This window comes from Aythya fuligula, chromosome Z (assembly GCF_009819795.1).
Source record: "Aythya fuligula isolate bAytFul2 chromosome Z, bAytFul2.pri, whole genome shotgun sequence".
Classification (NCBI taxonomy): Eukaryota; Metazoa; Chordata; class Aves; order Anseriformes; family Anatidae; genus Aythya; species Aythya fuligula.
The window spans coordinates 72057902-72074792 of NC_045593.1; the positions used below are offsets into that span (position 1 = coordinate 72057902).

Sequence of the window (16891 nt, forward strand, 5' to 3'; positions counted from 1 at the left end):
AGCAGCATGTAATGAGAGAGCAACAACACAGTTTACCATCCCAGCCCACTTTTTTTCCTAGCTAAAGCATCTCCTTGTCAGATCTTAGTGTGTTTAGCTGTTTTTTTTTCCCCTCTGATATGAACTTCCTCTTTTATGTTGTAAGAAATACCTAAATGCATAAAACAAATTGTTTACTTTTTCATCATTCACCATTCCATATAAATTTTCAAATAATTCAAAATGCTGGATAAATTCAGGTAAGACTGTACAGATACAAAGTTGATCTTTATATGAAACCTAATTACAAAACTGACACAACAGGAAAAATGCAGACAGCAAGACAATTCTTCTGCTTTGGGACAGCTTAAAATTGTTTCAGACAACAGATGCAGGTTTTGCTATATATAATGTCTAGTGTTTAAACAGATACTTGCAAAGCACAGCCTTTCCCGCCCTCCTCTGTCTTCTGCTCCCCATTCTGTCCTGCGTTATTCTGATGGAGGAAACAGCCTTCTTCCTCAATTACTACAGTGTGTGAATTTTACTGTATTTCTTAAATAAAAGGATACATTCCTTCATCATAAAGTTATTTTGCTCATGATGCTGCCACTTCCTCTCCAAATTTGTAAGCTGAAAACAAAAAAGAGCCAAAAAAGAAAATAACTACACATGTTCTTTCTACAAATAATCTCCCCCCAAATGCTTCAATACCCTACATTCTGTCACCTGATAAGATCAAGGTTACTTCACAAACAAAGATAACCAATGGCTAAATGATTTTTAAGGTGCCAATGACACACTGGTCTGTATATAATTTACACTTCATACATTTACTTTTTCTCTATTTATATAAAAGCACTGCATATAACTACAATGGTACATACAGAGAAATGTGTATGCAACTCTGAGGGAAAAAGATGGACATGGTAGAGAGATATTAATTCTCATTAGACTTCATATCATTAAAGTGATCTCTTCTTAAAATCAGTAAGATCTAAAATCACTGAAGATACAGTATTTCCTGACAATGTCTTGGACTTTGAGCTATACAGAAGAAATTTCCTTTCTTCCATAGTTAAGTTTCCTGTCTGATGCCAGAAGCTGTGATAAGAACGGTGCTGCAGTGAGAAGATTGTAAGAGTGTGGGTTAACTGCTGGCACTTCTTCAATAATTTCAGCATCAACAGGAAACTAATGTGGACATTATATCGATGGCTGCTTCCTTACAATACAATTTTATAATATTTGTTTTTCTGATGCTACTGTTCAGGATTCTGCATTTCAAGATATGTAGATGTTATTTTTAAATAGAAAATCTGAAAATCATTCTGAGACTAAACTTTCTGTGAGAACTACTGCAGCAATTTAGGAAGCTATTTCTACACTTTATTTAAAAGCTTATTCTTAAACTAGAAAACATGAAATAATTGCTATCTCACTTCAAATAAATTTTACAGAAAAGAATCAGTTATCTAAGTGCACTGGTTCACAGCATGAGACATTTGTGAGACGTTTCTGACTAAAAATTTTTCTTGTAACATTTGTAGGTGTAGCTACTTGCAATACATCCAGTAATGGGGCCTAGGTTTAAAACATGTGATACACATCAAAGGAAATAATCAGTGCACTTTTATAGTAATCCTTTGAAGGTCAAAACTTATACAGTTGACTGCTTGCAAAATCACCCAAACCCTCAAGATATGTAAACTCTATTTGTACTTCAAAATGTTTGATTTATATAGAGCAATCAACTGTTTTAAGAATATACTTTATTTGCCCTTCTGTCAATGGCAAAGCTCTCAATAACTGAAAGCAATAAAAATGAGTGAAACACAGAAAATAATTCCCATTCTCCACTTATTTTGAGGTTATGCATTTTCCTTCTGTGCATCCGCACCTAGTGAAGTTCTGTTGCCAAAATGATAAGAATTAATTAGTGTTTATAATAGAAGATTCAAAACTGATCGCAAGTTTGTAAACATATTCCTTTCTGATTCACATTTGAAATTTAAATGTAAATATATACAAAAGTTATTTGGGTTTAAAGAAACCCAAACAAACCCTGAAGTTTTAGTGGTCTACCAGGACCAGAAGCAGAAGGATTGGGAAAAAGAAGGAAAAATAATAGCACAGGTTGCAAAGAAAAAAGTTAGCAGCATACCTTTAAAAAGGAAGGTGATCTGATCTAATTATTAGGGACTTTTTTTTTTTTTCTTCTTTAGTTGCTTTCTAAGTTAGTTCTCAAAACTTCTTAAGTAATGGAAGAGAGAGAATTCTGAGCAAAATCAATGTAAACACTTAAAAGATTCACACAATTCTTAAGCTCAGAAAGATCTGCTCTTAGTAACTTTGAAACCAAAGCTTGTAATAAATTTATTGGCATGATACTAATTTCTGTTTAAAAACAGAACAACACATGCTTCCAAATCTCCCTTAGAAGGAGTAAGCTGATTCATCCCATACAGCGCATATGAGGAAACAAGGATAGGACAGAAACAACTGAAGTGATGATACATTTCCTGAGCTATACCTGAGAATGTGTCTCATTCTCTTGAAGCTCTCTCTTCAGGGTCTCATACTCTGCATTCAAGTGTTCCATTATTTTCTTGAAAGCATTACTACGTTTTGTTAATTTTTCTTTGTCATCCTGTAGTCTCTATTTGAAAAAGAAACACAAACAGATTAATTGATGAGTTTATTTGCTGTGGGCTAAAGACAGATTATTTTTGTTCAACTTTCAAGATGCTAGTTTTAATTCCTTTCAGAACAAGATCATATCAGAATGGCTTGGTTTGACCTGAAAGATCATCTGGTTCCAACCTCATATGCATAAATAAGTCACAGCTTTTCTCTAACAATGCATGCCCTATCATAATGATAACATTCAGCAGTTATGATGAACAAGTTGTAAGCTTAGACTGTACTATAACAGCACAAGTGTGAATGATGGTGTTAAGAATTTATAGAAAATTTATCACAAGTGAAATGGGAACTGTTCTAGATGGAGTTTATATTACAGCAAAGAAAGGACAGGATTTTTTTTTTTTTGGGGGGGGGTTTGTGGTTAGATCGCTACATTCTCAATCTTATGGGTAGTCATAAGTTACAGCAGAAAGATCAGATAAATCGGTAAAATAAATGGGAAATTTTGTGGGAAGGAAGTTATCAAAAGGTATCCAGCTGATAGCCTGCCACATGTATCCAGTTAATAAGTCACATATATAAGCTAAGAAGCATTTGGATTCATTTGTACTGCTGTGCAAACCCTGTTTCATTCAGGATCCCCAACCATAGGCCTGGCTGCCCCTCTTGCAGGTGCTCAAAAACACACAAATCCCCATGTGTTTCATGTATTTCTATGCTTCACTCCTATTATTACCTTTTTCTTCTCTTCTCCTGATGCTTTCAGAGCTGGCAAATTATTATAGACTTCCAACTCTGCTGTTGTTTGTTCAATTTTCTCTTTAAGAGAAGCCAGTTCATCAGTCATCTTGCCCTCCAGGAGTTCCATCTTCTGCAGGTCCATCTGCAATTTTTGACTCTCTAGGCCAACAAATGCACAATCACTAAATAATAGGACTTTTTTTTTTTTTTTTTTTTCCCATAATATTCTATGATTCTATATAATATTCTATGATTCTATGATTCTATGATAATACATTATCCAGATATAAAGATTTATGCTATACTTGAGCAATACAAACAGCTCTTGCTATCTTGATATACATAGGAATGTTAACATGAATGAAAGCACAAAATCCAATCTTCACAATCATCCTGTATTTCAAATTGTTAAATTACAGTTATGGTAATATATACTACATAAGTGAACAATAATGGAAATGTGGTGATTTTCTACATCACACTGTTGTATTTATATTGTTAAAGTTGCACATAACTTCAGTCAATTTCAAGTTTTAAGGCAGTGGTAATACCTTACCAAAAGTTGACTTACAATGCAGACAGATTTTGAAATTTATTTTTGTTAGCTTTTTAGTATCATATTGCCTTTATTTCTGTTGTTCTTTATTTCTGTTGTTCTGTTGCCCTAGTTTTATGAGATTAAATTGCCAGCTTTTCCTTGAAGAAAATTCTTCCATATCTTCACAGTAATAAGAATTGTCTTATTTTTACAAACTGAGCATGTGTGTCAATATTCAGCATTTACTTCTGACAATCCTCTAAAAAGAAATAAGAGAGATAGGTAATGAAAGGAATTAGAAGCGTGGAAGGACTAGATAGGGGTAGAACTGTTTTGGATGGGTGTGTGCCTTCCCATTCTTATATTTTCCTGAATTTTTAAAGACATAGCTACATAATCCTATGATTCAGAGCTGTGTTTAACTCTGAATAATGATACAAATATTTTTTTTTTTTCTAAATTCTAAAGTACCAGGTGAAGTGAGTTATTGGAAGGGATGAGACAACACAAAGAAACAGCACTTGGCATACACTGAACGTTATGCTTACACACTCAGGTATGTGCAGTTCCCCTGGAAAAACAGTAGAAATTTGTTTCTCCCATCTTCACCAAAGCAATAGAGATCTTTACAGCAGAAGGAAATGGATGTGCATATGTGACAGGGGCTCACCTTTCTAAAAACTGTGTTTTTTAGAAACTGTGAACAACTTCATTGTTGGAACTATTTGGAAAAATCTCACCTGATCAAAATCCTAATATAGCAAGATTTTGGTACTCATTTCTCTTCCTCTGTATTTATGCCATATATACATTTCTTAGTGTGAAATATTAGCTTTAGTCAACTTTTTTTTTTCTTTTTTTTTTTTTTTCTTATAATAAAGTATGTTTGTGATGTCTTCAGAAACCTCAAAATAAGCAAACAAAAAGGGAAGCCAAGATTTTTGTGTTGCACATCCTGAGTAGCATGGTTCAATAAGGTAAGACTGAAAGGTTCCTATATGTGAAAAGAGCATATATATAGACTCTAAACATTTCCATACTGGCAAAAAGAAGGATTTAAAAGAAAAAGTATTGGAACTAAAATGCTTGTCTGTGAATCAATGTTTATGCCTTCTTCCACTGTAAAGGGTTTAAGAAAAGAAGTTGCTTGCATCTAGAATAACTGACCATAGCTTCGCTTTGCAGTGGCTGTTATTGGGCAATGTCAGATCCTAAAACAAAACTGAACAGACCACCGAACTAATTCTGTTCCTATGGCACTGTGGTTTAAAGACAAACAAATGCTTAGCAACCTCAAGAAATCAGAGCTTTAACATTCGAAACAATAAAAAAAATACATAAAGAATTCAAATCAGAGGGAAACAGCTGAAAAACAACTTTACATTTTAAAGACTTACTTAGACCTAATGAAAACATTTTTGCTTTTAATATAATTAGTCTAATATTAATATTCTATTACTTCAAAGCAACATGTAGTTGACTAAATAGGATTTATTTTACATGTAATGAATAATAACAACATACAAGCCAAAATACCCGAAAGGACTAAAAGACTGCTCTGTCTATAAACTGATATTCTGTGGTGAGACAGCAGTGGGCTATTCCTTCCCATTCGCACTTTTTGGAGAAAAGGGAATAAACTGGAAGGGATGAATGTTATCCTTATCTAGCGACAACCTAAATGAAACAAAACAAAACAAAACAAAAAAAACTCCAAACTCCTCTAGGGGAAGAGACAGGAAGAGGATGCAGCCCAGTTCCTTCTGATACGCCATGAAGTTGCAGCGTCTCGCAGGCAGTGTGTACACAGTAGCAAACTCTGAGACCAAACCACTGTGACCCAGGGAAATGTTTTTGGGAAACTATGCCATCAGCACTTTTGTTTACTCTTCATGGTTTCCTTTCTTCCTTTTTATTTTTTATTTTTTTTTTAAAAAAAGGGCTTGCCGATGGACTTTTTATATCTTTGTTATGGCACAAATATATGGAAATTCAGATTTTAGTAACAACAAAAAAATCCTGAAGATGACCATGCTATAATTCAGGGGCTACAAAGAACTTCAACTGCGCAAATGGAACATTCACTCTGTTTTCGAAAGAATCTAATGTTTATTACAGTATCTGTGACTCCTTGCTTTCAGAAATGTACTTCTAAATAATTTAAATTATCTGCTGAAAATTATATACAGCAACTTCTATCCCCTTGCAAAGAGAGAACTACGTATTTCAATAATGTCATCTACAGTGCTATGTGTTTCTGGAACATCCCTATATTGTAAAATCCAAGAATTGCTGTTAACATGAAAGAACAAAAAGTCATATTTGAACCTGTAAGGTCTGGTCCAGTTCTTTAAACTATAACTGCAAAATGCTTATTTGCAGACAAATGAACACTAAATGTTCAAATGCACAACAAAATCAATTTCTACAGTATTTTGTGAATAACAACTTTTCATTTGCACGTATCTGCTTGAAGTTACAATACAAGCCCCTATTTTGAAAATCACTACCAAGTACAGCACGTAATAGCCTTCTAACAAAAAGATTTATGGTTCTTCATTCCTGCCCCTTCCTTTCAGCCAAACAAACAAGGAAAGGCTTGCTGAACCAATAATGATATTGGCAAAGGTTTACAATTAGGAGAACAATTCCACTATAAACAGTACAAATAAAGAACTAAATAGATACCTGTTGCGGAAATGAAAGAAAAGTATTGTCTGCTTTCTGAAACTACAGGTCCTACAAATTCCTACACTGAAAATTAATTGCTTGAGTATTTCCAAAATTAAGTCAAAATGAAAATTCAGAGTCAAAGAATCAAAACCTAAGAATATGAATTTGAGAGCTATTCACCATTGTTGCCAGTTAATTCTCCCATGGGAAGTTTCCCTTTAGAAAAGCACAAACTGTGAGTAAGTGATACTAAGAATAACATTTACAAATAATACGTGGTTAGGTGCAAGTCCCTAGTTGTATTTCTTAAAAACTGTTTTAACATTGCAAAGAATGTTTACTTCAAGGTGAATATTAATAAAATCAAGTTTCTGTCTCAAGAGACATTTTGCATATATACTAAAATACATCTGTTGAAAATGTATTTCTGCAAGCAAGCTCATCTTTTATTGCTAATAGTAAGTAAAATACTTTTGAGGAATATAAACCACTTGTTACTCATACAAATTCAAGTTTGTCAACTTACAACAGCATTTCAAGTTCAGTACAGAACTCTGATCTTGTACTTAGTGTAATTTTTCTTGTGCTTAGGTCATTTTAGCTTTTTAAAGGAATGAATTTGAAAATTCAGTGTTGGTCTCACCTGTAATCAGATTCTTAGCAGTGCTCTGTGACTTCTGCATTTCATTTGATTTGAAAGTGAGGTCTTCCTGCATAATCTTCAACTCTTGATTGGTAACAGATGAAATTTGTTTCATACAATTCACATTCTGTGTAGTATAAATAACAAGAACATACTGTATCTTTGAATCCACAAATGGTAACTGGACAATTACCAAACCCTCTTCTCTCCAAGTTCCTAGTCTGTTATTTGGCTTTTCTATCACAAGGATTGAAAATACTGGAAACAGTCTGAAATAATTTAAATTTAATGACTTTTCATTCTGTCAGCTTTTGATAAAAAAATGTACTGATAGACCAATGAATATGAAAGAGAAATGCAGTAAGGATAAACTGTTGTGCCACATAAATCTCTTCTAAACTAAGTATTAATTGCTTTACACATACCTTAACAGTATACTACATTGAATAAGACACAATTGAAGCGATGATATAATCAAAATATTACTCAGCTAAAAGATTTCTCTAACAACAACCACAATAACAAAAAAATCTGCAGGAACAAAAATGTTAATAGGAAAAATGTTCTGAAAGTTCAAAAAATGTCAGACTGCAAGTGGGAACAATTTCTGAAGTGTTTACATTAAATATACATGGCAGGGTATTTTAGGCATAATTCAAATATTGAGGAGACAGTTGAAATATTGTTAGTTTTACCTCTTAGTGATGATAAAATACCCATGAACTGAGATTTGCAGACTTTAGATAAAAAAAATGTTGCAGTAGTTTTATTTGCAACATTCTGAAATGTTTATCATAAATAGAATGATATTGATTATATCAATGATAAGTTACAGGAATGATATATGCATTTCTTTTACTCCAGTCACATGCATAATCTAACATTCAAAAGACTTTCCCCAGGGATAAAGAGAAATTAATTACATCTTTTTACTACAACAATATATGGTACTTGTTTGATCCTTAGAGATTATTATGCATATATTTTCTGGAAAAAAAAACAAAACAAAACAAAACAAAACAAAAAACAATAACCTTGTTTTAACCATTCATTCTCCTGTTCTGTGGTTCTAAATGCCTAGGTTGCCATGGGAGGATGGAAATGCGCTTACCCTGCTTGAATGCTCCAGGAGTGCAATAATATTGGCTTCTATTTGGGCCTTTCGTTCTAGCTCTTGATTCTTCACATCTTCAAAAGTCTCAAGAAAATCTAGAGATCAACAAACATGATAAAGAAGACTGCTGCTAACAGAGGTATAGCACAAACCCTTGTAATTTTCAGTTAAATCTTTGTATTAAATTGATAAGCTGTACATATTTAGACTTTGAGATTAATAATTTACTTAAAAGGCAAGTGATACAGTCCTTGAAACTTGTCAACTTAAGAGGCTGGAATGAAAACCAGTTTTGTTTTTTTTTTCACATATACACATATTTGACTCATTAATGATATGAGGTCACCATCTTCACAGAATCACAGAATTGAAGGGGTTGGAAGGGACCTAGAAAGATCATCGGGTCCAACCCCCCTGCCAAAGCAGGTTCCTTAGAGCACGCTGCCCAGGTAGGCGTCCAGATAGGCCTTGAATATCTCCAGAGAAGGAGACTCCACAGCTTCCCTGGGCAGCCTGTCCCAGTGCTCCATCACCCTCACAGTGAAGTTCTTTCACATGTTGGTGCGGAACTGCCTGGGCTCCATTTTGTGGCCATTGCCCCTTGTCCTGTCCCCAAAAACCACTGAAAAGAGATTGGCCAAATCCCTCTGTCTCCCACACCTTAGGTAGTTATACACATTGATGAGATCCCCTCTCAGCCTTCTTTTCTCCAGGCTGAACAGACCCAGGTCTCTCAGCCTTTCCTCATAGGGAAGATGTTCCAGGCCCTGTATCATCTGTGTGGCCCTCTGCTGGACTCTTTCCAGGAGATCCGTCTTCTTTGTACTGGGGAGCCCAGAACTGGACACAGCACTCCAGGTGAGGCTTGACCAGGGCAGAGTAGAGGGGGAGGATCACCTCCCTTGACCTGCTGGACACACTCCTTTTAATGCACGCCAGGATCCCATTGGCCCTCTTGGCCACCAGGGCACACTGATGGCTCACAGTCAACCTGTCGTCCACCAGGACCCCCAGGTCCTTCTCCTCAGAGCTCCTCTCCAGCAGGTTGTCCCCCAGTCTGTACTGATACATGTGGCTGTTCCTTCCCAGGTGCAGGACTCTACACTTCACAGAATCACAGAATTGTCTAGGTTGGAAGAGACCTCAAGATCACCTAGTCCAACCTCTGACCTAACACTAACAAGTCCTCCACTAAACCATATCCCTAAGTTCAACATCTAAATGTCTTTTAAAGACCTCCAGGGATGGTGACTCCACCACTTCCCTGGGCAGCCCATTCCAATGCCTCACAACCCTCTCAGTAAAGAAGTTCTTCCTAATATCCAACCTAAAACTCCCCTGGCGCAACTTTAGCCCATTCCCCCTCGTCTTGTCACCAGGCACGTGGGAGAACAGGCCAACCCCCACCTCGCTACACCTCCTTTAAGGTACCTGTAGAGAGCGATAAGGTCGCCCCTGAGCCTCCTTTTTTCCAGGCTGAACAAGCCCAGCTCCCTCAGCCACTCCTCGTAGGACTTGTTCTCCAGGCCCCTCACCAGCTTGGTCGCCCTTCTCTGGACTCGCTCGAGCACCTCCATGTCCTTCTTGTAGCGAGGGGCCCAAAACTGAACACAGTACTCGAGGTGCGGCCTCACCAGAGCCGAGTACAGGGGAACAATCACTTCCCTAGCCCTGCTGGTCACACTGCTTCCTATACAAGCCAGGATGCTGTTGGCCTTCTTGGCCACCTGAGCACACTGCTGGCTCATATTCAGCCGACTATCCACCAACACTCCCAGGTTCTTCTCCGCCTGGCAGCTTTCCAACCACTCATCTCCCAGCCTGTAGCTCTGCTTGGGGTTATTGTGCCCCAGGTGCAGGACCCGGAACTTTGCCTTGTTGAACTTCATGCAGTTGACCTCAGCCCATCGGTGCAGCCTATCCAGATCCTCCTGCAGAGCCTTCCTACCCTCGAGCAGATCGACACACGCACCTAACTTGCTGTCATCTGTGAACTTACTGAGGGTGCACTTGATCCCCTCACCCAAGATCATTGATCAAGATACTCAAATGGGTATTTTGATCTTGGGCAGCCAAATCCTTGGTCCAGACATCACCCCCTCAGCCAGTCATTCACCTGTCCCATTCTTCACCTTCTTTCTGGATCCCCGTCACCCAGAGGGAGGACAAAGGAGAACACTACCTGCACCTCTGATCCCTTCAACAACCTTCCCACAGATGCAAAGTCCTTTTTAATATTTCTCATTTTTCTAGTTGCAGCTTCCTGGGATCCAACCTGAATGACAACAAGAGGATAGTAATCCTCCAGTTTAATGAGCCTTCCTAATGTCTCTGACACGTGCTCCAGGAAGACAGCACACCTCTCTGGATAGGTTATCTCAGCGACAAATGAGGGCCTCCGTGCCCCTCAGCAAGGAGTCTCTGATCCCTAAGATTCTCCCTTCTTTTTTTGTGGCACTGGTTGTGATGCAGTACTCCACCCAGCCCCAATCCCTATGCTCAGTACTTCCCCCAATCTTGACACGCTTAATATTTGATATTCTTTGATATTTGATATCTTCTTTGATATTGTTTAGGTGAGGGTTGCCAGTCAATGGGAAAGGAGTTTCATCACCATCATTTCTGACATCTTTCTGAATGCTTGTCCCAGCAGCTGTCAGTCTTCATTTTTGTGACTGCTAGTGAAATGGGCTACCAACTAATGGAAACAGGTAACTTCACTATCTCTAAAGGCTTGGACTAAATAACAAGCATGGCTAAGCACCTGAGACTATTATCCACCTGGTATTATCTCCTACTTGCCATGCTATGTCCCTTTGCTAACATCTACCTTTTATCATCATTCCTGTAAGTGTCCAGCTGAATCTGACAAGACAGCTGTAATGTTGCTGTGCAGTCTGTATTTGTGTCCCAGGCATATGAAATCGTATTCCTGGTGACAGACATAATGATAAAAGGTGCTGGACACATCACATGGACAGCAAGATGACACCCAGGTCTGTACCTTAATGACCACCTGTCACCTGGTGGCTCTCCACCTGAAATATATTTAAATATACAGGAGCATAGAGGAAATGTAAGAGCTTGCTAAATTTCTAGTTAGACAAAAAATGGGAGAAGTGCTTCATTGAACAAGGGGGATTAGATGATAGTAAATGTGAGATGGATCATTTGGGAAGAGAGATATATAACAGGAGGGACTACTAAATGGAAATAGTAACAAATCCTGATGGGATGAGGACTGACTAGACCAATGTGGATCACGGAGCAACCAGTATTTTTCAATAATATCTCTTAAATTATCAACTAATTTAAGATTTATAAGTAAGAGAGCTGTTGCAATATCTGAACATGATCTGCATTGCTTTCCATCAAAGAATTAATACAAAAGCTTCACAGATTACAGCTTGTAAAACTTTCAGAGAGTGTGCTTCAATAATTTATATTATTGGAGCAAGGGGACAATACTTACATACTACAAAGGCTATCCCCGAGGCAGTGATTTCAGGATGAAAGATACTTGGAATTCTTAGAGGCCAATTAGACAGCACAACTGTAATGTGCACAGCTAATTGCTAAAAATAATTACTAGTTCTGATGCAAATTTAGTTAGCTCAAAAAGTTGAGATAAAGCTTTGGTCCTGCTGAGAGACTGAAAAACACCTGTAACAAACAGTACTTGACAAGAATATAAGAAGGTTTACCTTTTGCCAGTACTGCTGTGAACTTGTAACTGGAGACATAGTTAAAGCCAAACCTAATTTAATTTCAGGCCAATAACCTGAAATTAAAGCACCTCCATAAAAAAAAAGTTTTCTCAGACATTCAAAAATGTGAAATAAAGATAGACACAGCAGACTTTATTAGCTAGTAATTCTCTAGAGACTGAACTAATGCACTTTATATCCACAAATAAACCATTTTATAAAACAGAGTCTGAAACTGTGGAATTAGGACCTAGGCACCGCACCTATACGATTTCATCAGCATTTTTTTCCTTTGCCATTCTGGACCTTTTTAGGTTGTTTTTAAACCTTCTTTGCATTTATTCAAAGACTTTCTATAGGGTCCATATTTATCTCTAATTTCATTGTCTTCCTGCAAGAAAGCCTCTTTCCTTTTTATCATACCTGTCTGATTGATCTTGCTTCATCTAAGTCTAATCTAATGTTTTACAGATTCACAAAAGCATGTCTCAGATGTTTGTATGCACTTGTCTTAAGAGAGGGTTCATGAAAGACATTCTCTAATCCTCCTCATCAACCTATTGCAATGCTTGGTGAGTTTTAACTTTATAAAGAGTTTCCTAACATTCAATCTGAAGTCCTTCTGTGACTATATGTTTATTACTCCTTTTCTCCTTTTCTATCCCTCATCTATATGTACAGATATATTATTCACTTATTCTCTGAAACAGCCTTTTCATGTATTTGATGACTTTCCTAAATTCTCTATTCTTTAAAATTTCCTCATGGGTCATGTTTTCTGTATCCTTGATCAATCACACCTCAGATGGACAACCTCTATCTTCACGTGCATTGAGCAGTACTAAAAACAATGCTCCGTCTGAAGCCTTCCTTAATGCACAAAGAACAAGATCACTTCATTCAACAAGATCATGTGAGTTGTGCCTGAGGAACTGCTCCTTGCTCTTTGCGGCTGATTACCCCTGCCCAGGTATGATCTTACACTTACCCTTGTCAATTTTTTTTCTACATCTTTTAAAGTCTGTCATATTTTAAATTCTAACCTTGTTCTCCATCATGACTTCAGTTTTTCCAATGTAGCTTTTTTTGTGAAAATATTTATTTACTCTATATCTTGTCATCCAACTGACTAAAAAAATATTGACCAACCTAAACATCCAACACACAGCAAAATTCCACTCAACACATCCTTCCATTCTTCTTGACAATGAATCCTTAATAATCAATAATTTGTTAATGAAATGCACAATACAGGCTAAAAATTGGACCATATTTCCATTCCTTGCTTCTAAGAAAATTACATGAGACAGAACACCTGCTTCTCCCCCCTTAGTCTGCTGTATTTTTTAGTCAAAAAAGGAAATTAGTTGTTTGTTCTTGACCAATCAATGTAATTGTTACTCATAATCATGCTTTGTAACATTAATGTTGTTTGCTTGATTATTTTTTCCACAGTCTTTCTGGAAATTGATGCTAAGGTGCCTGATCTATATTTCTCTGGCTACTCTTCTTCAAGACTGTTAAAATACTTGCCCTATTCCCAGATTTGTATATGTTAACCCCACATCTCTCAATTAATCTCAAACAGCTCTAGAGCTGCATCAGTATCCTCTGATGAAGTTCAGGTAATTTGAAAATCCAGTGACTCTGTACGTATGCTCCCACCCATATTTCCTCGTTGTCATCTGAGACCTTGTTTTCAATCACACTAGCCTTAAGTTAAACTGAACAGTATTAGAGAGCACTTACTATTAGACACTTCGTGGCATATTTGCTGATCATTTTCCCCGTTTGCTGAGTAGCAGACCAACAGTTTTTGTAAATTTCCTACTATAATATAGTAGCTGTGGAATATACTTTAAAAATAGTTCTCTCTTCATTCTTTTGCTAGACGCTGCTGAGATCTTCCTAACATGAGAACTTTTTAATATGGAGCAGAACTTTAGAAGCATTCATCTTGAATAAACAGATATGAAAAGCCTTAATTTTAAAGGTTTATGTGATATTTATGCATCCCAATTCTAAAGTTTTGCTTCTATTAATCAGACCTGACCAGCTGGTTTTGAGTCTCTCATTTAAGTTCACTTTAAAATTCATTTCAGCACTATTTCACAAAATAAAGCTGTTCCTAAGACGTTTGATGAAAAGCCTTGAAAGACACTTCAAATATTTGTGAGTGTCCTGTAAATCTTAAGTTATCAATTATTTTGTCCTGAGACAGAACACAGAAACTTTTATGCAAAGATCAGGAGATCAGTTCTTTTCAGTGCTAAATTAACTAAGTGAAAACAGTACAAGAAAACCTGTATTTTAGTGGAATTAAAGTATATTAGACATCTTACTGTCCATGCTTTCTTCTCTCTTCTTCAGCTCCTTGTATTTCCAATTTTCCTCTCCTGCAAGAAATGTAACATTGATTCAACTCTCTATTACCTCAGTCGTGGATTCCTTTAGGCAGGCAAAATGTCCAATTTAAAAAAATAAAAATTAAGCATGTGTTAAAAGTAGAGGACTCATTCCATATCATTTGCTATCACCATTCAATTCAATATGTCATACACAGCTTTATATTAAAAAATAAGATAATTATCTTAATAAACCAGTCTTGGTGCAATTTTTAGAACCTTTTAGAGGTCAGGATTTTTCATAAATAAGAGTAGGATAAGTATTTGGTTTGAACAAAGGAAGTTGGCACGATTTTTCTTAAGTCAGTTGAATTTCAACAATAGAGAAAGAATGCTTTAATGTTTTTGGGCAGCATGGTTAGTTAAGCTTTGTGTGTCTTCATTTAACACGAGACAATTCAATGGCACTTTCAGGTATTAAAATGGACGTTCATAAAGATAAGCAGCTTGTAAGCCAGCATGACAATCTCAGGAAATAAACAAGAAAACTGGTAGAGGAAAATGGAATGCACGAAAAGTTTTAAAAGACCCTTTCCAACATGTTCTTTACTTTGCTATTAGGAATAATGACTATGAAATAATCAGTCCATCTTTGTATCTAACAATTGACTATAAACAGCTCTTAATTAAAATGTACTAGTAAAATGGTAGAGTTGCTGTATTTGCCACAGGTTTCATGAAGCCAAGAAAATTCAGCTGCTAACAACAACCTTAAGTTGCAAACATCTAAATTTTTAATTGTTTGAGTTTTGTTCATAGATTAATTTTCAGCTTGAGGTTGTGACTTTAAAAAAATATAAAGAAAAAGAATAACAATAGATACAGATATAACAGAGCAAGCAAATTTACCAAGGTCTTTTTACTTATATACTCCCCTGCTTTCCTTTTTATCTAGTATATACAAACACCCGCAAACCCCTAAGGGACAGTAATTTTTCTTCAGCTTCCTTGTAGCTGTCGCTTTGTTCCTTGCTAGACTCTCTCATTTTGCAAGGCAAGTATCCAATACTTGATAACTTAAAGTCTGTTCTAGTCTTCAAAAAGTCTAGTTACAATGAGCCATGAAATAGAGCTATGCAATCATCCAAACTTTTAAATAAAAAGATATTTGAATTAAAGACCTTTATCTTTAAAATACCTTTACAGATAATTTTTCTTTAAAAGCTGGCATTATTCCATCAATAGATTAGCCTTTCATTCAATTTATGAAATGCTATGTCTATTGCATTATCAGTTAATGCTGACTTTGAATAATCAATAAAACTAGATGCTAATATATGCAGCATATAATTAAAAATACAATAAAACAAGATAAACAAGTAAAAAACTTACCCAGTTAAGTGAAAACTGAACAAAAACCCTACTTATAGTTTACTTATTTTGTTTTTCCCATTCTTTCAAAATGTTCCAAGCACTGAAATATGCATCCTGAAATATTCAAACACTTCCTAGTTGTAACTTTTTTTTTTTTGACTGGTTAATTTTCCTTAAATTTTATTCAAAAAACTTGTAAGACCTGAAGTTTTGTGAATGCTTTGAAATATGCAATTTAAATACTGAGCCTGAAGTAAGTTGACTGGGGAAGGAGGGAGGACAGGAATCTCAAGGACAAAGAAGTAGACAAGAGAGAATCAAGTGCTTTAGTACATAAAAGAATTATTGATTCTACTAACAATTTAAGAAAGGTCTTTATGAGTTAGTTATTCTTTTTGTTGCTACACACAGCGTTCATGTCATAATCAAGTTATGCGTGTTAACCATTTCCACAAATATGTTATAGGCACACATTCTTTTTGCATAAATGGGGTAAAACAATGCAGATGAATACAACTAATGCAGGGTAGTACAGTGCTGGCACTGTCAGATATAACTGTATCAACTGCAGCCTCAAACGCTAGGAAAACCAAACTTTTAAAGCAGACGCTTTCCCACTCTGCATACTGCACCCTTTGTAGACTTAATATAAAGCGTTTGACCATGCCACAACTCCTATATCGAAAAAGACCAGGCAGAACCCACTTTTAAACTGTAGCTATTTGCAGGTTGCAATAGATAAGCCTTAAACCTATTTTCTTCTACAACACTGTTGCAAATCAAACTCTGGCTCAATACACTTTTAGATAAGATCACCAGGTAGCTTTATTCTGCATATCCTGACTGTTACTTGTATGTTGAAGGAGAGCATGTGCCTTCTGCTGCCTGTGTGTTAAATCCTCTTTGTCAATACAACATCTAGAATGCCAAAAGAAGTACAGACCAGCAATGAATTACTGTAAGTGCAAATCCAACTATAAAAGGTGAAAAGCAACTCACTTCTTACCTTCTGCATTTCTCCAAAGATACAACAACAACAACAACAAAATAAAAGCAGGATAGTAAAACTGAAAATTATTTTGTCTGGAAATAGCCAATAGAACAATTTTAATAAATTATTTGCATTAAAAT

At 36.1% G+C, this 16891-nt stretch overlaps 1 protein-coding gene across 1 annotated transcript in view; it reads right to left on the minus strand.

The window, feature by feature from the left end:
• IFT74 (intraflagellar transport 74) overlaps positions 1–16891 on the minus strand; it is a 42069-nt gene that overhangs the window by 3690 nt on the left and 21488 nt on the right. Inside the window, exons 13-18 of the mRNA XM_032206043.1 lie at positions 14384–14437; positions 8332–8429; positions 7221–7347; positions 3362–3525; positions 2513–2638; positions 552–612 (exon numbers count right to left, since the gene is read on the minus strand). Of these exons, the coding sequence (XP_032061934.1) occupies positions 552–612; positions 2513–2638; positions 3362–3525; positions 7221–7347; positions 8332–8429; positions 14384–14437 (630 nt within the window). The remainder of the gene's footprint in view (positions 1–551; positions 613–2512; positions 2639–3361; positions 3526–7220; positions 7348–8331; positions 8430–14383; positions 14438–16891) is intronic.